Source organism: Spinacia oleracea, chromosome 3 (genome assembly GCF_020520425.1).
Source record: "Spinacia oleracea cultivar Varoflay chromosome 3, BTI_SOV_V1, whole genome shotgun sequence".
NCBI lineage: Eukaryota > Viridiplantae > Streptophyta > Magnoliopsida > Caryophyllales > Amaranthaceae > Spinacia > Spinacia oleracea.
Genome location: NC_079489.1, coordinates 99,487,209 through 99,513,814, shown reverse-complemented (window position 1 = coordinate 99,513,814; position 26,606 = coordinate 99,487,209). Strand labels below are relative to the sequence as shown.

General features: G+C 38.7%; 1 protein-coding gene, 1 long non-coding RNA gene and 1 pseudogene across 2 annotated transcripts; 1 reads left to right on the top strand and 2 right to left on the bottom strand.

Moving 5' to 3' along the window:
- The first annotated feature begins 18,907 nt into the window (after window positions 1-18,907).
- Window positions 18,908-21,478, top strand: LOC110783432 (uncharacterized). Its single transcript, XR_002532061.2, has 4 exons — window positions 18,908-19,222; window positions 19,435-19,518; window positions 20,729-20,788; window positions 20,877-21,478. It is a non-coding gene; the product is annotated as an uncharacterized lncRNA (long non-coding RNA).
- A 1,203-nt stretch (window positions 21,479-22,681) lies between these two features.
- Window positions 22,682-23,978, bottom strand: LOC110783448 (60S ribosomal protein L39-like; annotated as a pseudogene).
- A 673-nt stretch (window positions 23,979-24,651) lies between these two features.
- Window positions 24,652-25,571, bottom strand: LOC110783431 (uncharacterized). Its single transcript, XM_021987770.2, has one exon. The coding sequence runs from the start codon at window positions 25,387-25,389 to the stop codon at window positions 24,877-24,879; it is 513 nt and encodes a 170-aa protein (XP_021843462.1). The 5' UTR covers window positions 25,390-25,571; the 3' UTR covers window positions 24,652-24,876.
- Between the last annotated feature and the right edge of the window lie 1,035 nt (window positions 25,572-26,606).

Genomic DNA, 26,606 nt, shown 5'->3' with positions numbered 1-26,606 from the left:
TATAAATTGTGATTTTCATCACCTATTTATAGGGTAGGATTATCGGAACTAGAAACCTACTAGGATTTAATTTATCTAAATCAATTAGGATTAGACAAAAATTAAACCTTTTTTTTTTAGTGTTTAGTTAAACAACTAACTCTAATAGTTTTAGGAAAATAATCTAAATCGGACAAATCCTAAATGCCTAAGGATTCGAAGCTTTGCACGAACATCGACCACACACTAACAGCCCACGAGGGGCGCTGCTATGCGCGCGCGGGGCTCGGCCCGGCAAGCAGTCACGCGGCCCACAGCGTGGGCGTTGCTGCTGTTGGCCTTGCCTTGCTCGGCTGGGCCTGCCTTGCTAGGCGGGCTGCTGCTGTTGCTGCTTGCTTTGCGCGGGCTTCGCTAGGCGCTGGCCTAGCTAGCTTCGTGTTGGGCCTTGCGTCTAGCAAGCTCGTCCGATGTTTATTTTGTACGTTGCGCTTTCGATTTATTTACCGATTTCGTAATTCATTTCCGATTCGAACAATATTTAATATTTCCGATTCCGGCATTAATTTCCGTTTCGAACAAATATTTAATATTTCCGATTTCGGAATTTATTTCCGATTCCGATAATATTTCCGATTCCGGCAATATTTCCGTTTCCTGCAATATTTCCGATTCCGACAATATTTCCATTTCCGATAATATTTTCCGATACGTACCATGTTTCCGTTTCCGGCAACATCTACGACTTGGATAATATTTATATTTCCGATACGATCCATATTTCCGTTTCCGGCAATATCATCGTTTCTGGAGTATTCATAATTTTCCTTTTGACGATTTCAGCTCCCATTGGAACCGAGATCCGTCGATTCCGAATATCCATAAATAGAGTGTTTAATTCACTTAAATACTTGATCCGTTCACGTACTATTGGTGTGACCCTACGGGTTCAGTCAAGAGTAAGCTATGGATTAATATTATTAATTCCACTTGAACTGAACCGGCCTCTAGTTAGGCATACAGTCCACTTGATCTCACTGAATTATTAACTTGTATAATTAATTAATACTGAACCGCATTTATTAGACTTTAGCATTGAATGCATACTTGGACCAAGGGCATTATTTCCTTCAGCTGCCTCATCTTGATCAATTCGAAGATACTACTTTCCTCTCGGCTGTGGGCTTGTGTCCATATATGACGAGAGGTGATACTTTTTTATTTTGCATTCCTTTAGCTTACATTTTTATGCTTTTTCCTAACTGTTTCGTTTTTTCAGATGAGGCTATGGAGAAGTTGGATGATGCTTCCTAGGGCATGGTAAATATGCCGACTTGGCTTGCCGAGGTGCTTGAGCAGAGCGCTCTTAAGGCCATGCAAAAATGCGATGCTGAGCAGTGCAGCAAGTCAGATGATCCTCAGGCGGTCGACAAGAAGGTAACTAGCTTAGCCATAGCATTTGAATTTGACAGAGCAATTTATCTAAATGGGGCCGTCATTATTTTGTCAGGGATCGAAGAAATCTTCTGTCACGGTGGCCCCGTCCGCAAAGCGCAAGGTTGGGCGAACAGGTAAGCCACGTTTCAAGCCCGTTCGGGATCCTTCGGCGGTGGGGCAGTCTCCGAAGCGCCAAAGGGTGACTCAGAAGAGCGTTTCCGAGACCCAGGAGTTTCGTTCTCCAGATCCCCTAGGGGGAATACCTGAAGACGTCCGTCGTAACATACCTCCTAAGACGGAGGAGAGGGCTAGGAATTCGGGTGGTACGTTTTATTCCAACATTGTAAGCACTTGTCGGTCTTCGTTTGGCAGTTCTATAGTCTCTCCCAGGGATTCTAAGGCTGTTGTTTTTCTAGTAGAGATACTTGATCCATAGAAATCCATAAATGTTGAGTTGGATCAGATCCCTTCATCTGGCCGCTTTACTTCCCGCGATCGGGTCAAGGTAATGGGTCTTATGCGCAGTGTTATACCTCCATAGTATGGCGAGACTCTTCCCGGGGCGGCTGAGACTCATCTAGCTGCTCTGCAATCCTGTGCACTAGATGTAAGTTTTGTTCTTTTCTTAGTTCAGTCATTTTATTTTCCTCGTGTTTTGAAATTTCACTTCTGCTGCTATACAGATGTTAATCCAGCTGGATTCGCTGAAGAAATGGCGCGCCTCTTTGGTGCTGGAGGAGACTAGAGCTCGCACCCTTGCCCGTCAATGTGGTGACCAGCATTTTGCCTCCTTGGAAGAGCTACGTCTTACCAGGAAGGAGACGATCAATTCCTTGGCCAAATCTTTAGGTTCCCTTCGTGCCGAGAACAAGAAGCGTCTTCAACAGATTGAGAAGAACTACCAGGAGATGGAGGATCTTTCTGGGAAGTGCAAGCAGAAGGAGGACGAGTTGCTACATCTTAACTCCAAATTTACCCAAATGGAATTACAGTTGGAGGAGGCTCGTAAAGAGGCGGCCAGTTCCAAAGAAGTGCGCAATTAGTCTGTTACTCTGGGGGAGCAGTCAATCAAGGGAGGTATTGAGCTTGCCAGGAACCAGGAGTTTGCAAGCATGCGCCCCTTCAGCTGGTTTGAAAGAATCATTAATCATCATGTGGAGGTCGAGAAGGCCTTGAAAGAAGGACATCCTCCCCCTGTGTTTGTTCCTAAGGACGGTGACACATGAGATGCCTAATGGATTCTTTGACTGAAATGCCTCTTTTTTTTGTTTTAACGCCCTTTCTGAAGTCATTTTTGTATATGATTTGTAATTACTACTAACTTTTGTTAATGGGATGTGTTTTAACCATGGAATGGAATGGACATTTTGCCCATATAAGTTGTTGTTCCTGTTCTTTTTTATTGTGTTGTTTTATATAACTTGATGTGGTCCTCCCCCTGGGCAGGGACGACAACGTTGTGCCTTTATGCATTTTCCTAAGGTCTTGAGCTATTATACTCTTTTAGTATATAGCTTTTTGAAATGTATCCCCTGTGTTCTAGGTGATCAGCCTAGTGAGGGTGCTAATCTAGGCCACTTCTTAGGCCTTTAAACAATTAGTCTTTAGTATATTCTTAGAAGAATGTGACGGTACTTGGGCCGCGTTCGAGCTATTTAAATCAATCTTTAGCAACAAAAGCAAGGATTTCACTGCAAGTTCGACTTACAGAGAGATTTTTCATTAGAAAATATCAAGCGATGCTACATGGTGCGTCTTTTGTGTGGACGTCTTTGTTTTTACAAACTATATAATAATAAGAAAAAGAAAACATAGACTTAGGCTTAGAAATAGTCTTTCTTTAAGTTGTCCGCGTTCCAAGTGCGTAGAATGGGGCGTCCTTGCATGTCCTGGATCCAGTAATTATCATTGCGGACTTCCTCATAGATTTCGTATGGACCTTTCCATGTAGGGGTGAGTTTTCCTTGCTCATTAGCGCGTCCAACGGCTTCCATTTTCCTTAGCACAAAATCTCCTACTTTTAGGATCCGTCTAGAGACCTTTTTGCTGTACTCTCTAGCCATGCGCAGCTTGTATAATTGTTGTCTCAAAGCCGCGTTTCCTCTGGTTTCTAGCAGGAAATCCAAGGCCGCCTTCATCATTTCCCAGTTGGCGTGTTCATCAAATAATATGACGCGTAGAGTTGGTTCACCCATTTCTATTGGTAAGACGGCTTCAGTTCCATATGCTAATAAAAAGGGTGTTTCTCCTGTTGAATTTTTTGCCGTGGTCCGTATCGACCATAAGACATTGGGTAACTCGTCTTCCCACACTCCTTTAGCTTTGTCTAGCTTCTTTTTCATCCCTTCAGAAATAATTTTGTTAAATGCCTCAACCTGCCCGTTGGCTTGGGGGCGGCCGACAGACGCAAAACAGGTCGTGATGTCGTGGTTGGCCAACCAGTCTTCTAACTTCTGTGTTTTGAATTGTGGTCCGTTATCGAAGACAATAGATTGAGGGACACCGAATTGAGTGATGATGTTTTTCCAGCTGAAGGCTCTTACATCGTGTGTTTTAGTGTTTTTAATGCTTCAGCTTCTACCCATTTGGTGAAGTAGTCAACAGCCACTATTACATAGCGTACCCCGCATGGCGCCGTGGTGTAAGGGCCCAACAAATCCATTCCCCATTTAGAAAACGGTATCGGACTGGTGATAGGTGTTAGCTTCTGAGCAGGGCGGCGAATCAAGTGAGCAAACCGCTGACATTTGTCGCATCGTTTGACCAGGTCGAGTGCGTCCTCTTTGAGAGTGGGCCAGTAATACCTAGTCCTTAGAGCTTTTTCTGCTAAAGCCTCTTCCCCCTATGTGAGAGCTGCATAACCCTTGATGCAGATCTTCCAAAACTTCGAGACCCTTTTCTGGGGTTACACAGCGGAGGGGGGGCCGAGAGAAAACTTTCTTGTATAAGGTCTCGTTCCACATCTCAAACCAAGAGCATCTCTTTTGCAATTTATCTGCTTGTTTAGGATCATCTGGAAGTACCCCATTCATTTTGTAGTTGACTATATCATCCATCCAAGTGGTCGTCCGGTCCAGGACAGTTGTTTCGATGGCATAAGTGCTTTTGATTTGTTTCACTTCCCAGAACACATGTCGTGGGGTATCGCAAGATGCGGAGCTGGCCAATTTGGACAAGGCGTCCGCTTTGTTGTTTTCAGCCCGGGGTATTCGTCGTACGTACCTCAAAGCTCGTTAGTGGTTGTATTTCTCGACAGACGATTTCCAAGTGTCTCATCATGGCTTCATCCTTTGCTTCATATTCTCCATTCACTTGGCTGACGATCAGCTGGGAATCGGATAAAGCCAAAATTTCTTCTGCTCCCGCCGCTTTGCTCATTTGGATCCCACATATTAATGCTTCGTATTCGGCCTCATTATTTGATGCTTGGAACTTGAAATGCATGGCATACTCATATATGTCTCCTTCTGGAAATTCGCAGATGATGCCTTCCCCACACCCATTTTGGGTGTCTGACCCGTCTACATGAACTATCCATTGTGTCTTGTCGTTCTTCATATGAACAGGTCGAGTCATTTTCACAATAAAATCAGCGAATGCATGCCCTTTCACTGCCTTTCTTGGCTCATATGAAATGTCGAACGCGTTGAGTTCAATTTCCCAGTTAAGCATTCCCCCAAACGCCTCTAGTTTAGTGAACGGCCGTTTCATAGGCTGATCTATGTATACTATCAGTGGATGAGCCAAGAAGTAAGGGCGAAGTTTTTTGCTGGCCAAGAATAAAGGTAAGACAAATTTCTCCACCGTGGTATACTTGAGATCGGCATTCTGTAACACATGGCTTATGAAGTAAATGGGCAATTTCACCCCCTCTCTTTCAGTGAGCAGGACGACGCTAAGAGCATGATCTGAGATGGCTAGATACATGCATAGGACTTCTCCTTGGAGAGGACTGACAAGACGGGGCAAGGTATGCAAATGTTCCTTTATTCGGAGAAATGCGGCTTCTTCCAGGGGGGTCCATGCAAACTGGGTTCCCTTTTTTATGCTGCTGAAGAAATAATGACATTTGTCTCCGGCTCTCGAGAGGAAGCGCCCCAAGGCGGCTAAGCAACCTGTCAAGCGTTGTACATCTTTTACCGTCTTTGGGGACTTCATGGTGATGACGACTTGCACTTTGTTAGGGTTTGCTTCAATACCTCTCTCATCAATGAGAAAACCCAGGAACTTTCCAGAGGTGACTCCAAAAATACACCTTTTGGGATTGACTCTCATTTGATCGATATGCTCGAAGGGTCTCGAAGGTTTCTCTTAAATCATCGAGGTGAGATTGAAGGAAATAATGACCTTGGTCCAAGAATGCATTCAATGTTAAGTCTAATAAATGCGGTTTAGTATTAATTAATTATGCAAGTTAATAATTCAGTGAGATCAAGTGAACTGTATGCCTAGCTAGAGGCCGCTTCAGTTCAAGTGGAATTAATAATATTAATCCACAGCTTACTCTTGACTGAACCCGTAGGGTCACACAAATAGTACGTGAACGGATAAAGTATTTAAATGAATTAAATACTCCATTTATGGATATTCGGAATCGACGGATCTCGGTTCCAGTGGGAGCTGATATCGTCAAAAGGCAAATTATGAATACTCCGGAAACGATGATATTGCCAGAAACGGAAATATGGATGGTATCGGAAATATAAATATTATCCAAGTCGTAGATGTTGCCGGAAACGGAAACATGGCACGTATCGGAAAATATTATCGGAAATGGGAATGTTGCCGGAATCGGAAATATTGCTTGAAACGGAAATATTGTCGGAATCGGAAATATTATCGGAATCGGAAATAAATTCTGGAATCGGAAATATTAAATATTGTTCGAATCGGAAATGAATTTCGGAATCGGAAAATTAATCCGAAGCGCGACGTATGAAATAAACATCGGACGAGCTTGCTAGACGCAAGGCCCATAACGAAGCTAAGTCCGCGCCTAGAGAAGCCCGCGCAAAGCAGGCGAGCCAGCAGCCCGCCAAGGCAAGCAAGGCCCATCCAAGCAACGAAGCAAGGCCAGGCCCAGCATGCGGCAAGGCCAGCAAGCTGGCGCGCCCTTCGTGGGATGCGTACCAGCTGCTGGGCCGAGCCAGTCCACCGCGCGCGCGAACAGGCCCCTTGCGGGTTGATCGTGGGTGTTGGTGTGTTCGTGCATGTTACGAATCCTTAAGCTTTTAGGATTTATCCGATTATACTATTTTCCTGAAACTACTAGAATTAGTTGTTGAGTTAAACACTAAAATTAATAGATTTAATTTGAATCTAATTCTAATAGAATTAGATAAGTTGAATCCTAGTAGGTTTCTAGTTTCGATAATCCTACCCTATAAATAGGTGATGGCAATCACAATTTATAATACATCAATTCAAGTATTCATATAGTTTTAAGTTAAAACCTAAAGTTAATAATTTGCCACACAATTATAAAAGAATAACATAATACCTTAGGCTAAATTCTAGTTAATTGAATCTAAGGCGGATCCGAACGTGTTGTGGACTATCTACGGAGGGACTACACTTGGAGTCCTAAACTTGTTCTTGTTCGGTTCGGGAGCAGCTAGGAAAGGCACGCTTCGAATGTATGCATCCTAAATTATGCTAATTGTTATGTGGCAATTAATTTGGATTCCGGGCTTTATGGTTTTTCCGGATGAAATATATGTTTTATATTTGTCATAACCTAACAGTGATATCGATCACGGGCCTTTAATTAATTCTATAATCAATTATAGTTAACATGGTTAAATTTTATAAATTTGCAATGAATTAAAGGGGTGATTAATTTCGATTTTTTGTAATTAATTGCAAATTCGTGAGATTATTTAATTATATGTTCGCAGAATTCTCGGCAGTTTAGTCAATAATGGTCAGAATCGTATAATTTTATAGTGAATTTCGCATGTAAACGACGTTTTAAAATTTTGACTAAAATCATAGATTTGATGCCGAACCCAGAATTCCCAAATTCGAAGCCTAACTATGACTTTTCTGAGGTTTTAGTTTTTCGAACGCAAAATTTATAATATTTTGGATGATAAACTAAATATTTGCGATTCTTGTTTGTAAATCTTGAATCTATGATTGACCTACTGTATATGTTTAACAATTTTAGTGCCTAAGCTTGTTAATTATACAACCTAATTTGTAATTGTAATTAATTTGTTGAAATTCGACTAATTTAGAATTTGATTTGATTTTAATAATTAATTAGCAATTTGATTAGGAATCCATGATTAAAAACCACCATAAAATTTGTTAAAATTGAAAAGTTTTAAAATTTTATGACCTAGATTTGAATCCATGAAAATAAATATAATCGAAAATTAATTTGAATAATAAAGTTTCGATTTTTCGCCCTAAATTTATGAAATTAATATGATTTATTAATTCGTCGATAAATTTAAATAATAAAAGTTTTTGATTTTTATAAAATCCGTTCACAAATCTTGCACGCACGAAGGAATGGACGCTTAGTGTTACCCTTAAGGGGTGTTGTATAGTGCGCGCATGCGATGACGAGCAAGGGAGCTCGTCGCCCATGCGGTACGAATGCAACGAGCAAGGGCGTGGCACGAGAGCGCAAGGCAGCAGCCCTGCCTAGCGTCGAGTGCTGCGAGCAAGTGGGCGGGATAGGCGAGTGAGCAAGCAACGAGCACAACGCATCGTGCGCGCGGGCAGCGATGGCTGGCTCGTCCAGCTGCGTTGCCCAGCAGCGTGCCTCGGCAGTAGACGAGTGGGCTGCGCACAAGCGTGGCTTTCTGGGCTTGCTACGTTTGCGTGTGGTCGCTCGGCCTTTGAGGTATGATCAGTCGAGTGGCATGGGCTGCTGCTAGTTGGACTCGACGAGGCATGGGCGCGAGCCCATGGCCTCGTCTTGACCCGATTGGTTCGTTTTAATTTATTTTTGATTTTCAGTTGGACAAACTATTTTAATTAAATTTAAAATTCGTAATTTAATTTTTTCTCGGAATTTAGTTTTGAATAATTTAATTATTTTAAATTTTATTTATACTAATTACTAAAATTAAAACCTTGATTAAATTTAAATTAATAAATTTAATAAACTGAAAATAAATTAAAGGATTTAAATAATAATTTATATGAGCTTTAAATTTTAATTAAATTTGAATGTTTCCGGTTGGACTAGGAAATACAATTTTATGTTTAAAATTAGTAAAGCATGTAAATTTCTTGGTTTTAGTGGGAGCGTTTTAGTCATAAACTCTTGATTAGGTTTATATTCCTTTAAGGTTAAAACAACTCAATTAGAATTAATAAGGATTGAATAATTTGTAGATTATTGGAAGCCTTGATTAATTACTGCAAATATTTATGTGATGCATAATATGTTCTACTAACCAGCTATGTGAGCCATTCATTGATAAATGAATGGGTGAATGGTATATTATAAATGTACTGTTTTGCAGGTTATGGAAAGTGACTAGTATGACCCAAATAGGATAGAAAATATGGTCTGCGTACCATTAATTTGAATGTAAATTTGGTCTAAAGTACCAAAGTTTTATTGCTTTAAATATGGTCTGCGTACCATCAAATAGTTGTAATTAGTTTCAATTATAGCATATCCTATTAGAAGAAAATGGCGCCTCCCATGGTGAAATTCAAGACGGAGTTTCCAATCCATTTTCAACTAAGACGGAGTTTGAAGTTGAAGCTTCAAGGTGAAGTCGGGCCATACTAGATCACATTTATATCTTATGCATGCTTTAAGTTATTTATTGCTATAAATATGTCTTAATTATGCATGAGATTGTGGCTTGATTATGTTGCATGATTAAGGATTTTAGTTCACTTAAAATCTAACCAACATAGTAAGAGCCTTAAGTTCCAAACTTTTAAAATTGAGTTAAAAGTTGCCATGCCAAAATAACACTTACTTGGATAACCTTTACATCAATCTTAGTAATAGTTTTCCGCCATAGCGAGGTGTTACTTATTGATCCTAAAGGGGTAAGGTACACAAATAATTGTGAGTACATGTTAATTAGTTTTGGTGAAACTCAACGATATAAGTAAGGAGTCCTTTTATGTCGTGGAAAATGAGATAGGTTTACCTAATAAGTTCTTAGACGTGCCTATCAACCTAGAGTAGTTTCTAGACTATTAGCAAAGGCTTTGCTTACCTAAAATATTTTAGAATTGAGTCTAAATACATAATATGCTTAATTCTTCAATGATTTAAGGGTCTTGGAATCATTTTATTCACACCTGCCGGAACACATAACTTGAATAAAATGCTTAATAAATAATAAATTATGCATGAATGCTAGAATTTAAGTTTACTAAGATAAACTGTGAATGGTTATTTATTTGCTTATTCTTTTTCAATTGTAGTTTAACTATGGAAAACAACAATCAAAACATCATCATGGGTTCTGAGCTTATGGTCAAGCTGAACCTAACAAATTATCTTGAATGGGAAGCTAAGCTGATTGAAATAGTGAGACTCTATGGATTTGAGTATGTACTGTTCCATCCCATGTCAAGCTACTATGCCAGTGACATGACCTCCGAAAGACATGCCGACTGGGATGCGGATCTCAAAAAGGTTATGAGTCTCATGCTGAACAATATCCCTGATGAATGGGCTAGGAGGTTTGTAGCTTACGAACCTTTTACGCTCATCAAGAATCTGAGGGATATCTGTCGTAGAAACACGGAGGACAGGGACCTAAATGTCCATGAGTTGATTGAATCAATGTCTGGCCTAAAGGTTAGTTCTCATAACAGATGTTTTAGGATGGAGATCCAAGAAACACATGTTCAGCTCCTTCGCACTAAACAAAGGGTTGGTGTTCCACTAAGGTTCCATGTAGACCTTATGCTTTCATATTTTGATCGCCTAAGTCTGCTAGGAACACCAATTAGTGAAAGAATGGCAGTCTCTATCTTGCTCAATTCACTCCACAGTGGGTTTGGTCGCTTTAAGAAACTATACATGAGTGAACCAAGAGAAGAAACCGTCGCAGAGTTTGTTCACCTGGTCCAAAAGGCTGAGATAATACTTGACTGTGAAGCCAAGGATTTACTCAAGGCTAAAGGGAGACCCTTCAAGAAAGGTGGAAAGTCCAAGGGCAATGCTGAGTCAAGAAAGAAGACAAAGCAGGACAAGTCCACATCAAGTTGTCTTTATTGTGATGGAATTGGCCATTACAAGAGAGAATGTCCAAAGCTTAAGGAAGATCAGAAGAACGGAACAGTCGTTCCATCTTCAGGTATTTTCGTTATAGACTGTATACTTGCTAATTCAACTTCTTGGGTATTAGATACAGGTTGTGGCTCACACTTATATTCCAATTCGCAGGGACTAAGAATAAGTAGAAGGTTAAGCAAGGGTGAAGTCGACATACGAGTGGGAAATGGAGCACGGATTGCTGCATTAGTTGTAGGAACTTATTATTTGTCGTTGCCCTCTGGGCTAGTTTTGGAACTGGAAGAGTGTTTCCATGTTCCAAGTCTTACTAAAAACATCATTTATGTTTCTTGCTTAGATGCTAAGGGATTTTCCTTTTTAATAAAAGACAATAGTTGCTCGTTTTATTTTAAAGAGATATTTTATGGATCTGCTAGATTAGTCAATGGGCATTATTTACTCCCTCAGTCCCAGATTAGTTGTTACACTTTCCTTTTTCGTCCGTCCCAGATTAGTTGTTACACTTCTAAATTAGGAATGACCACACAATTATTATATTGTCTCTCTCTCTTCCCACTAAAAATTTTTAGGTCCCTACACCCTCTCTCACTCAATTAAAAAAATACCCCACTAACTCCTATCACAATTACTTTTTCAATAAAATAACAATATAATTGATAACCAAATAACCACTTATCACCTAAAACTTTGTGCAAAGGTAAGTGTAACAACTAATCTGGGACAGAGGGAGTATTAGATCACGACAAACAAGTTTATAACATAAATACCAAAAAGGCCAAAAAGAATGATTCAGATCTCACCTATCTGTGGCATTGTCGATTAGGCCATATTAACATGAAGCGCTTAGAAAGACTTCAAAAAGAAGGAATTCTAGAACCGTTTGACTTAGCGGATTATGGTAAGTGCGAATCATGTTTACTTGGCAAAATGACAAAGCAACCTTTCTCTAAAGTTGGAGAAAGAGCAACTGAACTATTAGGTTTAATCCATATAGATGTATGTGGACTAATGAGTACCAATGCTAGAGGTGGTTTCAGCTATTTTATCACTTTCACTGATGACTTCAGTAGATATGGTTATGTCTACCTAATGAAGCATAAGTCTGAATCCTTTGACAAATTCAAGGAATTTCAAAATGAAGTAGAGAATCAATTAGGCAAGAAGATTAAGGCACTGCGGTCTGATAGAGGCGGTGAATATCTGAGCTATGAATTTGATGACCATCTGAAAGAATGTGGAATTCTATGAGAATTGACTCCTCCTGGAACACCTCAATGGAACGGTGTGTCAGAACAGAGGAATAGAACCTTGCTAGACGTGGTTAGATCAATGATGGGTCAAGTCAAACTTCCAATAGAATTTTGGGGACATGCACTAAATACAGCTGCACTCACTATAAATAGAGCTCCGTCTAAACTGTCGAAAAGACTCCATATGAGTTATGGTTTGGAAAGCCTCCAAATGTGTCTTTTCTTAAGATTTGGGGTTGTGAAGTATACGTCAAACGATTAATTTCAGGCAAACTTCAACCAAAATCTGACAAATGTATCCTTGTGGGCTATCCAAAGGAAACAAAGGGGTATTACTTCTACAATACATCTGAGAACAAGGTGTTTGTTGCTTGAGATGGTATCTTTTTGGAAAGAGATCACATTTCCAAAATGACAAGTGGGAGAAAAGTAGACCTCGGAGAAATTCGAGTTGAACAACAAACTCTAGAGAATGCTAAAGATAACATTCAGGTTGAAACTCAGAGATCTTTAGAAGAATCTGGTGAGAATTAAGGACCATCTAGAAATGTAACCCCGCTTAGATCGCAGAGATATATGTCTCAACCGGAAAGGTACTTAGGTATTTTAACGAACGAGAGCTATGAAGGTCTATTACTTGAAAGTGATGAACCTGCGACTTACAAACAAGCTATGACGAGCCCTAGCTCCAAGCAATGGCAAGAAGCCATGCAATCTGAATTAGATACCATGTCTGAAAACCAAGTTTGGGATTTGGTCGATTTGCCAGATGGCTACCAAACCATGGGAAGCAAATGGGTTTTCAAACTGAAAAAGGACAAGGATGGGAAACTAGAAGTTTTCAAAGCTAGATTGGTTGCAAAAGGTTACAGGCAAGTCCACAGTGTGGATTAAGATGAAGCCTTTTCACCAGTTGCAATGCTAAAGTCTATTCGGATAATGTTAGCAATCGCTGCATATTACGATTACGAAATATGGCAGATGGATGTCAAAACCGCTTTCTTAAACGGCGCTTTAACAGAAACTGTGTTTATGACACAGCCTGAGGGTTTTGAGGATCCAAAGAATGATAAAAAGGATGCAAGCTTAAGAAATCAATCTACGGATTGAAGCAAGCATCAAGGAGCTTAAATATATGTTTTAATGAAGCAGTCAGTGACTTTGGCTTCGTCAAGAACGCAGACGAATCTTGTGTATACAAGAAGGTCAGTGGGAGCAAAATTGCTTTTCTAGTATTATATGTCGACGACATATTACTTATCGGAAATGACATTCCTTTGTTGAACTCTGTCAAGATTTGGCTTGGGAAATGTTTTTCGATGAAGGATCTAGGAGAAGCACAGTACATATTGGGCATCAAGATTTACAGAGATAGATCTTAAAAGATGATTGGACTTAGTCAAAGCACTTACATCAATAAGGTGCTTGAAAGATTCAATATGGCAGACTCCAAGTGAGGCTACCTACCCATATCTCATGGAATGACTCTAAGTAAGACTCAGTGCCCAAAAACATTGGATGAGCGTAGACGAATGAGTGGGATTCCATATGCATCATTGATTGGTTCAATAATGTATGCTATGATATGTACACGCCCGGATGTTGCGTACGCACTCAGTGCTACGAGCAGATACTAGTCAGACCCAGGAGAGGCACATTGGACTGCTGCCAAGAATATTCTGAAGTACCTGAAAAGGCACTAGGATGATTTCCTGGTCTATGGTGGAGATGATGAATTATTTGTTAAAGGTTATACGGACGCAAGTTTCCAAACCGACAAGGATGATTTCAGATCACAGTCTGGGTTTGTCTTATGCCTCAACGGAGGTGCAGTAAGCTGGAAAAGTGCTAAGCAAAGCACCATTGCGGATTCTACAACTGAAGCGGAGTACATTGCTGTACATGAAGCAGCAAAGGAAGCTATTTGGCTAAGGAAGTTCATAGGTGAACTTGGTGTAGTCCCCTCCATTAAAGGACCAACGGCTCTATATTGTGATAATAACGGAGCTACTACTTAGGCAAAGGAGCCTAGACACCACCAGAGAGTCAAGCATGTACTTCGTAGATTTCACCTTCTACGAGAGTTCGTTGAAAGAAATAAAGTCGAGATAAGCAAGATTGGAACTGACGACAACATCTTAGATCCATTAACTAAACCTCTGCCGCAAGCGAAGCACAACTCGCACACTGCAGCTATGGGAATCAAGCATGTTGGAGAATGGCTTTGATGTGCTTATTTAATGTTTTAAATTTTTAAAGTTTAATACTTTGTAAAACGTTATAGGTTAACCATTCATATAAATGAATATAATTCATTTTTCCATTTAATTTGTGGTTTATTAAATGATGAGTCCCTTCAATTTGACGAAATATTCAAGATAGACTGTCAGGACCAGTCCTGTGACTAAGAAATGTCTATCAAGTGAACTTGAATGTCAAAAGTTGAAAATGGTCCCTGGTCGGAGTTTTCTATAAAATTGGACGCATAGAAAACGTTAGACGACTAGAATGCAAGATGACTAGTAGTTCTGTTTCTTGAACTATGTGGACATGGCAATGTCATAATCATTTGCATAGATACTTACTTTGAGAAGACTAGTATCGGAAAGACCTATGAAACTTTACTGTAAGAGATGAAAATCTGTCATAAGTAAATTTCATTAAAATTATTAGACACTAATCCTCAATACCTGAGTGATTTGAGATTACTTGTTTGAGAACTGGTTACTTTGACGTTGTCAACCGTCGCACCGTAAAAGGAGGCTATAACGGCAACGCTCGGGTAATCACCTATCAAACGAAGTCTAATCTCAAGATCGCAAGATTGGGATTGTCCTCCCATAAATCGGGATGAGATGCTGAAAGTTGTACAAGGCCACTCGGAGAGCAAGAAACTGTAAAATGCATGGCCGTGCTCAGATGAATCATAGTCTATGATTATCTGTTTATTTGATCAGTTGAACTCTGAAACCGAGAAATACCTCTGGACATAATAAGGATGACAACTCTTACCTTATGTTCATGAGCAAGCATCAAGCGACAAAGGAATTAAGAAATGCACACTTGTCCCTAAGGACAAGTGGGAGACTGAAGGAAATAATTCCCTTGGTCCAAGTATGCATTCAATGTTAAGTCTAATAAATGCGGTTCAGTATTAATTAATTATGCAAGTTAATAATTCAGTGAGATCAAGTGAACTGTATGCCTAGCTAGAGGCCGCTTCAGTTCAAGTGGAATTAATAATATTAATCCATAGCTTATTCTTGACTGAACCCGTAGGGTCACACAAATAGTACGTGAACGGATCAAGTATTTAAGTGAATTAAATACTCCATTTATGGATATTCGAAATCGACGGATCTCGGTTCCAGTGGGAGCTGAAATCGTCAAAAGGCAAATTATGAATACTCCGGAAACGATGATATTGCCGGAAACGGAAATATGGATCGTATCGGAAATATAAATATTATCCAAGTCGTAGATGTTGTCGGAAACGGAAACATGGTACGTATCGGAAAATATTATCGGAAATAGAAATATTGCCGGAATCGGAAATATTGCCTGAAACGGAAATATTGTCGTAATCGAAAACATTATCGTAATCGGAAATAAATTCCGGAATCGGAAATATTAAATATTTGTTCGATACGGAAATTAATTTCGGAATCGGAAATATTAAATATTGTTCGAATCGGAAATGAATTCCGGAATCGGAAAATTAATCGGAAAATTAATAGATTTAATTTGAATCTAATTCTAATAGAATTAGATAAGTTGAATCCTAGTAGGTTTCTAGTTCCGATAATCCTACCCTATAAATAGGTGATGGCAATCACAATTTATAATACATCAATTCAAGTATTCATATAGTTTTAAGTTAAAAACTAAAGTTAATAATTTGCCACACAATTATAAACGAATAACATAATACCTTAGGCTAAATTCTAGTTAATTGAATCTAAGGCGGATCCGAACGTGCTGTGGACTATCTACGGAGGGACTACACTTGGAGTCCTAAACTTGTTTTTGTTCGGTTCGGGAGCAGCTAGGGAAGGCACGCTTCGAATGTATGCATCCTAAATTATGTTAATTGTTATGTGGCAATTAATTTGGTTTCCTGGCTTTATGGTTTTTAAGCATGAAATATATGTTTTATATTTTTCATAACCTAACAGAGATACTCGTTGTTTGCTTTTTACTATCATGTCATCGATATAGGCCTATGTGTTTCTTCCAAGATGTTTAGCAAAGACCGTGTTCACTAAGCGTTGGAAGGTGGCTGGTGCATTTTTCAGGCCGAACGGCATAACTTTGTAACAGTACAAGCCTTGTTCTGTAACAAATGAAGTCTTCTCCTGATCCTCGGGCCACAAAGGGATTTGATGAAATCCAGAGTAGGCATCCATAAAACTCATCATCGCATGCCCTGCGGTGGAGTCTACGAGCCGATCTATCTTTGGTAGAGGAAAACTGTCTTTTGGGCAGGTCTTGTTCAAGTCGGTATAATCGACGCACATTCTCCATGTCCCATTTGGTTTGGGCACCAGAACCACATTGGTCACCCAGTCAAGATACGGACAAGGACGTATAAAGCCAGCATCCATCAGCTTCTGTACCTCAGTTGCGGCCGCTAAATTTCTAGCCTCACTTTGGTTTCTTTTCTTCTGCCGCACCGGTTTTACAGCACTATCTACGTTTAGCCTGTGTACAGCCACTGCTGGATCAATGCCTGGCATTTCTTCTACTGTGAAGGCAAATATCTCTTTGTACTCTCGTAATAGTTGTACCAACTTGGCCGCCATGGGGTCATCAGGAGGAATTCCAATTGGAATGGTCCGAGACGGTTCCTCGAGACTCAAGACTATGTCGTAGTGCGCTCCTACTGGCTCGGGGCGTCTATCCGCGCTGTGAGCCGTGGGCAACTCCTTGGCTCTTCGTTCTTTATTTTGAAGGCTTGCATGCCCACTCTTCTTAGGAGTCGTCCCCGAAGCTGTGGGATCTAATGTAGATAGGTAGCAGTCCCTGACCAGTTGTTGGTTCCCATATATGTCCCCAATGCCTCCATTGACGAATTTAAGTAGTAACAAATGAGGAACAATCACAGCTCTCAGGTCACTGAGGGCTAGGACGCCTAGTATGATGTTAAAAGAGGTAAGACATGACACAATTATGAATCTGATGGCGTCTTATTTAGTTATTTGAGGCATGCCAATCGAGATGAGGAGCAAGATAGAGCTAATGGGACGGATGACGCTTCCCCCGAAACTTACAAGTAGTGCATGAACTCTTTCTATCATCTTTGGGTCGTGCTGTAACTTTTGTAGACGCTGTAGGATAATTATATCAGACGAGCTTCCTGTGTCTACTAGCACCCTCTTTACTCTGAGGTTGGCCACTTTAATCTCCAAAACCAAGGGGTCATCATCATATAGTCGTCTTCCGAGATTTCTACAGGGGAATATTCGCTCGTCCATGGTGGAAATGGGACACATTAGATTGCCGTCCCACATTGGTAAGCCCTCCTGACGCCAATCCTCCGGAAATTACTGCTACAAATCCTCCATCTGGTGAAACGTCATCATCGCCAAGTGAGAACGTCTGCGACGTCACACCCTTTTGAGTACCGCCTTCATATGTCAAGAAAAGATATTGTTTTAGGTATCCACTGGTTGTATAACCGTCCAACATCCTTTTAAGTCTTCGGCAGTCTTGAGTGTCATGCCCTGCCTCTTCATGAAAGATGCAAAACGAGGCTGGACCCTAGTTGTCCATAGGTGACCTTTTGGGAGACAGTCGCTCTATCCCCAGACTTGGTCCCTCCTTTAGGAGAATGTCCTCGAGATTGGCGTCGTAAACAAACAGGCTTCTATCTCATGGCCGCCTTCGCTTTGTCCGAGTCCTGATGCCCTTGCCGGTTTCCTTGTAAGAAGGCTCTATTTGAGACTTTTTCGGGGCAAGTATTGTGGTGGCATCGGTTGTGAAAAGAAGACTCCGGTTCTTGGAAAGGAACCCTCGCTGCGCTGAGTTTTTCCTACGTTTGGGACATTCTTCTCTTTCATGGTGGCTCAATACCTTGAGCGGACGAGCTTCCTGGGATGTGTTGCGGCCGTCTGCAGTCTGCTTTTCTGTTTACATGGCCGCCTTGCCGCGTTTCTTCACTGGGGCAACCTCGCTGAAGGATCTTGTGATTTCTTTTTAGAGGGTGTGCTGAAGTCGTACTTGTCATCCGTCCACGATGTCTTGATGGAGGCCATGCAACAGGTGCTGTAGAGATCTCGCAGAGGCCGGTTGGCTTGATGACGCGTCAAAAGGCTCTCCGGCGTCTTTCCTTAGAGGGGATGCCTCTATGCTGGTGGCAGGCTGGCTTTCTCCGGCGTCTTCCTTAGGTTGCAGTTCCGCCATGATACTATACCTCCCCATAGACGGCGTCAAATGTTGTGTGATCTTTTGTGGTGATGACGTGTCACGCTTTCCTCGGGGTATCAAGTATGCGCTGGCACGATCTTCCTGCAACCTGCAAAACAAGAATATTCCCATAGGAATATTCCCTCCGATGCCTAAGTGAGTATTGGCTTAGAGAGAGAAGTAATATGTAGAGAGAATGCATAGCAAAGATATTTTAAGGTAGGTGGGAATGAATTCAATGCCCCTTTACCTTGGGATTTGAACTATTTATAGGCCTAGGGTTTTGTTGGTCCCAAAAAACCCTAGTAATATGATTGGCTGACCTTAGAGATAAGGACATGTGTCATTATCTGGTCTACTTTGGAATAAAGGGCTTAGTGTGCCTTTTTAGGGTTTGGGCCAGCCTAGGCTATTTGGGCCTCTTGGGCATAAATGGAAAATAAAGGTGTGCATCAAGCATCTTGTCTTATCTGTTGAGGTAAGCTTGAATAGGCCACGTGCTTCTCTGCGAGAGGTCCACGGTGGATTCTATAAAGGCCACATCACTTGTCGTTGATTTAGGAGTACACATTTACTGAATAGCCAACTTGCCTTGTCCTAATATATCATATAAATGAAAAGTTAGCACAATTTCTGGTTTTATATGGCTGATTTTATGTTTGATGTGTTCACAGTGGCTAACAAATTAATATATCTATTAGATTTCATTCTATATTGTTATCCCATGTAAATTGTATTTATATTTACTAAGTTCGGTCTGCTCCCGTAGATGGATTTGTTTGACCAGATAGTGAACATTAAGGTTATCATGGAAACTAATTGAGATGATTCTCTTGATCATGCATTTCTACAACTTGGAAGGTTGGACAAGAAAATTGAGTTTCCTTTTTCTGATAGACGATTAAAGCGACTTGTTTTTCAGGTGCATTTTTATCCTACTTTGCCTTGCCGACTCCTCTATTTCCTTTTGTTGGGTGGGTGAAGGGGGATCCTTAAAACCTTTGTGTTGTTCTGTTCTGTTCTTGTCAAGTTATAGTTATTGACATTAATTTTTGTCTACTTTGCTACTCCTATCTTTTAGTTGTCTATAACTCTAATATATGAATTTCTTATCCGCCTGTGTTTTTTTGCTAGGTCTGTATTGCGATGATGAACTTGAGGGTTGAGCTTGACTTGGAGGATTATGTTTCACGGCCAGAATAAATTAGTGTTTCCAAGGTCAGTAGTTTGATATTCTTGTCCCTATGTCTTATTAGTCACTTCTATGGCCACCTTTGCATATTCATGTTGCAGATTCCACTCGCCCTCCACCTCATTTGATTTCAATTTATCTAAAGTTTAAAATAGTCAATTCCTATTTGCTTATGTTGTTATCCCCATAGTTCAGTCATATGGTGACTACTAAGTATTGAATAGCCTAATGAGTGTAGTAACTAGTGATACTTTAACCAGTGGCATGCTGTCCATTGAACTGAAGCTCTAACTTCTGATTTCTAAAGTATAGGTCTGATAAACAAAAATGAAAAAAAATGTTAGTGATATTTGGTGCTTTAGATGTATTTTAAGTGAGCCTAGCCTTTGTCTCTCGCTCTCTTGCTGCATTTTACTCGCATACTTCTTTTGTTGTATAACTTTTGAGTTGTTCATCTCATGACAATGGTAAAGCAGATAGTAAGATGTTTCTTTTGTTCATTACTTCCTCCAGTTTCAGGTGCATGTTGGTTACTTTCGCTACATAAATGTAGTTAAATACTTTCATGTACTATCAGTCTGTGAGTTTTTCCATACCATGGTTATTTGTTCAGAAATTTTGTTGAACCTCGATAAAGTTGTGATATGATTTATGATCCATCATTTGGAAGATACAAAGAGCTGGTTTTAGTTACTTATCTTCCTGATAGAAGAAACAATCTAAACTCTACAGTGTTGGCAGAATACATAATGGGAATAGCTGACTCCAGGAGTCCAGGGTACATAGATATAAAAATGTGATGGACTAATGTCATGATCAGCTAGCTAGGCTATAAGAATTAAGAACTTTCATTTTGTAGACGTTCTTACTAAATGCAGTCCCTTTAATCTAGATGTCCATTTCTCAAAAGTCTATCCACATTATCCGATATGTTATACTGCGTGCAACTAGGAGCGAAATAAGCCTTATTTATTTATTATTATTATTATATGTTCTAGCTCCGGGTTATGATTGTATGGTGTAGTAAGATGTGAAAACTTGAACATTGTAGTTGTACTGTTTCGATGTGCATCTGCATGCTAGCACAAAATTGTTACTTCTGTTTGTTTGGTGGTATCTGGGATGAACGGAAATAAAGTTGCTAGACCTCTTTTACTTGATTGGCAAGATTATATGAGTGTTGATGTTGTTTCTTTATCCCGGATTTCTCATTTTTTTGCCGGTTTAAAAATGCAGACATCAATTCTTCTATGTTTTGTTAAGTGGATCTTTCACCAACCTTGTTATTAGGAGCAGGTAAGTTATCTTTTCTAACTAGTCATATATACTAACATGTAGGGTATCTGATTCCCTTTTTATCTAACTTTGACTTGGATGAATGCAGTGCTGGTGTTTGCATTCACATCATTCTTTATATATGAGCAATATGAAGATGAACTTGATCGACTTTTTAGCGTGGTTGCTATTGTTGTAAAGAGTTTATGGACATTGTTGCTAAGAATTCGTCCACCATCCATTACCTCATTCTTTTCTGCTATTGATGATTTGGGGTGAAGTACAAACGCGACTTGCTGTAAAGGAATGTGGATTCCTTTGAACCCATGTGTTCGCTTACTATTTCATCTGCCGATATTTGATCATCAGAAGAGGCAAAGCTACGATAATCATGATAGCCAACCAGGTTTTCTCCAAACTTGACTCTGAGCAGTTGATAGCGCGTGTTTGAAGGATCTCATTTGGCAGCCATTACAAATACTTTCACTCCATTTTCAGTGTGGTTATACATAAATAAGTCTAATTTGGGTGATGTATCCTTGTTGATCGACAAAATTGTGTGTATATTAATTAGATGGTGTATATCAGTGGTTTGTACCATCTGTTAGGAGCAAAGTCTTACTTTTTTATTTTTTCAAATGATTGTAATATTATCGACTTTTAGATTTACAATTATATACTATTTAATATAATTATATATATAATTGGATACTTTTAGTGCTATATAGAGGTTAACTAGTGTCTGATTGAATTGTATAATATATGTAGCAGGAAAATCATTTATATAACAAATTTCTAGATCAAGTGCAGCTCATTTATATATTAAGGCCGTCTTATTTTTATGTTTGTGTTGCCGTTTCTATGTCAAGTGCAGGATCATTTCCAAAATTGGCAGCACCAAATTTTTCCAAGTGCGGGCTCATTTTCAAAATTGGCAGCACCAAATTTGTCAAGTGCGGGCTCATATTCCAAAATTGGCAGCACTAAATTTGTCAAGTGTAGCTCATTTTCTAAATTGGCAGCACTTGAAACATCAAGTGCTGCCAATATTTTGGCAGCACTTGAGAAACATGAAGTGAGGGCATGCCATGTGCTTCACATGTAAAAGCCCGTACTTAACCCCTTAAAATGAGCCTGCACTTGAGCTTTTTTGTACTAGTGATTTATGCTTTAATTATAGGGTGTTTGAATTTTGATAGGAGACTCTTGTGCACAGAATTTTATTATTTTTTTAGATTAATTTAATTAATTTATTAAAATATCTACATGCATGACATCTAATTATTTACTCCCTTTGTATTTTAAAAAGAGATACATTTTTCTTAAACGACTGTATTTTAAAAAGAGATACACTTTTCTTTTTTGACATGTTTTGGTCCCCATTTTCAATTATATTAATATTTCTCTCATTTTTATGGTCCTCACACTTACTCTTTTTTTCGAAATGAAATAGCTAACCATCTTTTGTAGGTGGGTCTCACACTTACTCACATTATATTTTACTATAATAAATAATTCACTCACTATCCCACTTTCATCTTACTTTAATAAATTCAACACACTCTTCTAAAACAACGTGCCGGTCAAAGTGTATCTCTTTTTAAAATATGGAGAGAGTATCTACTTAGCATCGCATTTTTTAATTCTAAAATAAATTAAAAATCTTATTTCTTATTGGCCAAAATCTAATAATTTTCTAAATGACACTCTAATAACGGATCAAATATGATCGCTTTAATTATACTAGTCTTATATGCACGCGATGCATGCGGGAGTGCATATTATCTCTATTCTATAATACAATAGTATTACGTATCCCTCTTACTCCGTATCACTTCTAATGCGCCCTTATTAGAAAATAAACTTGTAAATCTTTACCATCAGACCAAACTTAGCTTAATAAGCGTGTGACAGCCGAATATCAGATAACGTATACGGAGTAATGTATACAGGCATTTACATAAAGGTACTGCCAATTGGGCCAAAGTGTTTGACATGTCGTTATATTATTGTTCAAGTGTTAAACCCAAATCTTACATGCTCAACTTTATGAAAATACAAAAATATTGAAAAATGTACTTCCAATGATCAACATAATTAGAATCCCTATAAAACCGCCTCATACCCATGATTTGTTCCTCCGTCATAATCTATTCTAACATCAGCTTCGAGTTATCGAAGTCGAATGATTTGCGAAACAATGGCCTCTTCTCTAATCTTCTTCTTCTCCATATCTATCTCTAGTTGTACTATCTCCATTAATGAGTTCTTCCTCCCCACCATCTTCTTCCTTCTTCGTCATAAATTCCCCTAAAACATACATTATTTAAATGAAAATCAAAAAAATATTCAACCTTTACATTAACGATTTGAATTATAAAAATTCTTTTGGGATTTAGCAAATTATTAAGAAAAAATTGAAAACTAAAGAATATGTTTAACAAATTAGCAAGAAAAGTCCGAGTCAGAAAAAACAAAATACTACTACTGAAATTGAAAAACAAAATACTCTAAAAATCTGAAAACACCTCAGAACCCGAGCTTGGTACAGCGCCAATGCTTGCGTTTCGTGTTGTACCTTCAAATTTCAAAATAAAACCAACAAATGAGTGAATATTCACACAAATTATCAACTAATAAGAATAAAAAAAAATGACTAATTAAAGGAAAAATTATACCTGATAGTGTTGTTGGTGAGCATACACATCTGATACGGGATGGGCGATCCTGCCTCATCTTCTTTGCGAGCTTCTTCTTGATTATGAACGACGTGAGAGACGGATACCATCGAAAAGAATGAAAAATTATCAGCGAGATTAACTGTGATCAACCAATATATATAAAAAATGAACCGTATACAATTTTTTTACGTTCTTTTTGTTTGACAACCGAATACGAAGCACAATATTAGAAACTCTCACAATATCAAATGGGAATTGTAAAATAAAATTGTGTAAAATCATGTATGAAGCTTTAATTTTTTTGAGTATTTGTCTTCCTACCCTTTTCAATTTCAATTTGACCGATAGATAATATGTATATTTTGTATGTTACTCTCTATTTCATATTTAGCCATCCATAGTATTTGAAGATATTCTTTGATCAATGAGAATGACACAAGTCAACATATATACAAACTAATCTACGTAATTGTAGGCTATAACTTAGGTAACGGCTAAATCACCTATCTAATTACATGAGACACGGTCATATCGAAGGATTACAAATCCTGACATATTTACATTAATGGTTATGTTTATGGGGTATTTCCATTAATAATTATGCTTAAATAACATAGAGGCTAGTTTATAAAATCCTTGGGGGACACCAAAAGTGTGATTACCGAAATGCTCTTCCCCTCTTCGCTTATATAATAGAGATACATCACCCGTTCCATAAATGTCGTACCTTTTTTTTAAAATATTATTCGCATTAGAAAAATTGGAGTCATATAAGATCTTGTTAGATTCATATCGATATATATTTTCTAAATATATAATTTTCTAATTTTTTACTTAAACATAATTCAAAATATTAAGAGTCAAAGTATGCGTGGGAAAACGTAAAATCAACTATGGTACAATATTTATGAAATGGAGAAATCTATACCTAGTATTTAAAAAAGAACACCATAAATTATTAGATGACATATGGCATCCCATCTTAATTTCATCCATTAATTTGTTCTTTTGTTTTAATTTTTCCTTTTGTTATTTATTATACAAAGTATTTTACAACTTAAACCCTCTTCAACTTCATCTTTCTCATTCAATATCAATTCACATTGAATTTTTTTTTTCAACTTTTAAATTTCATATACTCCCTCTTATATCACAAGCTTTCAACAAAATTAGCACTTTAAAAAGCGTTTAACAACCACTATATAATTGTCCGTTCATTGAACGGACTCAGAAGCTAGTTATATTAAATTACAACATTTACCAACCTACCACACTTAATCAACGTCCTTAAAAAGTCATTTAAATATTAAATATCTAACGAATAATTTATCAAATACTTTACACAAACCACTAATTTAACCAGCTTTGTACGAATAACTCATCAAACCGGTTAACAATTGTTAAACGAGACCATTGTTTAAAAGTCAATTAAATAGCTGGCATAGTTTCCGGTCTCAATTTAAAATCCGACCCCAAATTAACATCAGAGTAATCAAATATTCCATCTAACGCCACGTACTCACTGATTCCGTGATCCTGCCCATATTCGATCCCTAGCCCAAATGAGTCATAACCCGGTAACACGCTTGGGAAATCCCAAAACTCGCCGATTCCCATCAAACCGTCAGCAACTCGAGTTTCAGTCTTCTCCAATACGTCATCAGAAAACTGTCCTAACTCCAGCATTGAATCACCGGAATTTGACGTTAAATCAATAAGATTCGCTGGAGAAGATGGAGATCCTGGTCCGGTAATCTCCTCCTCGAAGCTCCGAATTACCGAGTCCAGATCTTGACTCACTGAATCACGTTCAGGTACAAGTTCCGAGTCGTTGAGTAGACTCAAGAGATCTTCCTTGATCCTCTTCGCCTCGAAGTCGGTGTCCCAGTGAGACTCAGCCGAGTCAACTCGAGCTCGTTTTCTGTGACTCAATTCCTCCATTTTTTTTTTATCAAAATGACTATAATTAAAGCAGAAAAAACCGATCAAAGGAAGAGTTATAATTAAAGCAGAAAAAACCGATCAAAGGAAGAGTTATAATTAAAGCAGAAAAAACCGATCAAAGGAAGAGGTAGAAAGAGAAAGAGGTGTTAGGTGTACAATTTGAGTTAAGGAAGTGGCCAGTGGGTAGGAAAGAAAGTGGGTTTAAATAGTAGGGGAAATAAGAGGAGAGAGAAAATTAAATTGGGAATGATGGGTCACCGCGTGTGAGAGCGAATCCATTGGCCATGACAGTAATCTTTTTCCGTTTTTTCTTTTCTTCACATTTTCTTCCCTTTTTGTTTGTTGTTTTTATCATTTTTCTACTCGTTTTTATTTTATTTATTTCTCCTTATTTAACGTCTTCTTTATCTACGAAGTAATTAAGATATACTTCGTATGAGATTCGTTCCTTTTTAAATGTTGTTGAAAACTCAATTTTATCGTCGACGTTCGCGTCTACATCCACGTACTGCATTACTTTTCTTTATGGTGCTACTTTGTTTACCGGCTAATTACATTTGCCGACTGAAAGGTGCAACACAGTTAGCTAATCAATATTATATCCGTATATTAATACTGACAATTATTGTGTGGCCCGGACGTTAACCAGAGTTTTGACTTTTATTCGGATTTATTTGTGTAAATATGTGTACATTTAAATGTGTCGTCATAGAATTATGGGTTACACATAAAATTAACGGCATATTAACAACCATCTAAGCTGAAAACCCACGTCCGGAAATCATAACAAAGCCAGATCCTTTTTTTTGGCAAGTTAGGAGAAATATATTATAGCTCAAGAAACAGTATTACAACCTAGACAGTAGACAGGACAAGCCAAAGGAAAAATCCTAAATGCCAACCCTGAACAAACCAGCAGATTCAACACATTGAATAAAAAAAGACTAGAATGATTACAAAGCTAATAACCATTCTCTATCTAGATCACTAAGTTTCTTGCCACTGATATTGAGGATTCTGTGCTTAACATCAAACTGTAAGGTATGTAACAGTTTAGACACAGCTGGCACTGAATGTTTCTACACAGCAGAGTTCCTAGCCCTCCTAATTTGTTACACTCCACCTGCAATAGCAACATAAAAAACATATCTTCTAAAAGCTATCATGCAGTTTCTTCTTATCCACTAAAGGATCATAAACACAAAAGTTCTGTG

Coding starts and splice junctions, on each gene's coding strand:
- LOC110783431 (XM_021987770.2), bottom strand. CDS start 25,389: ATGGAGGAATTGAGTCACAGAAAACGAGCTCGAGTTGACTCGGCTGAG.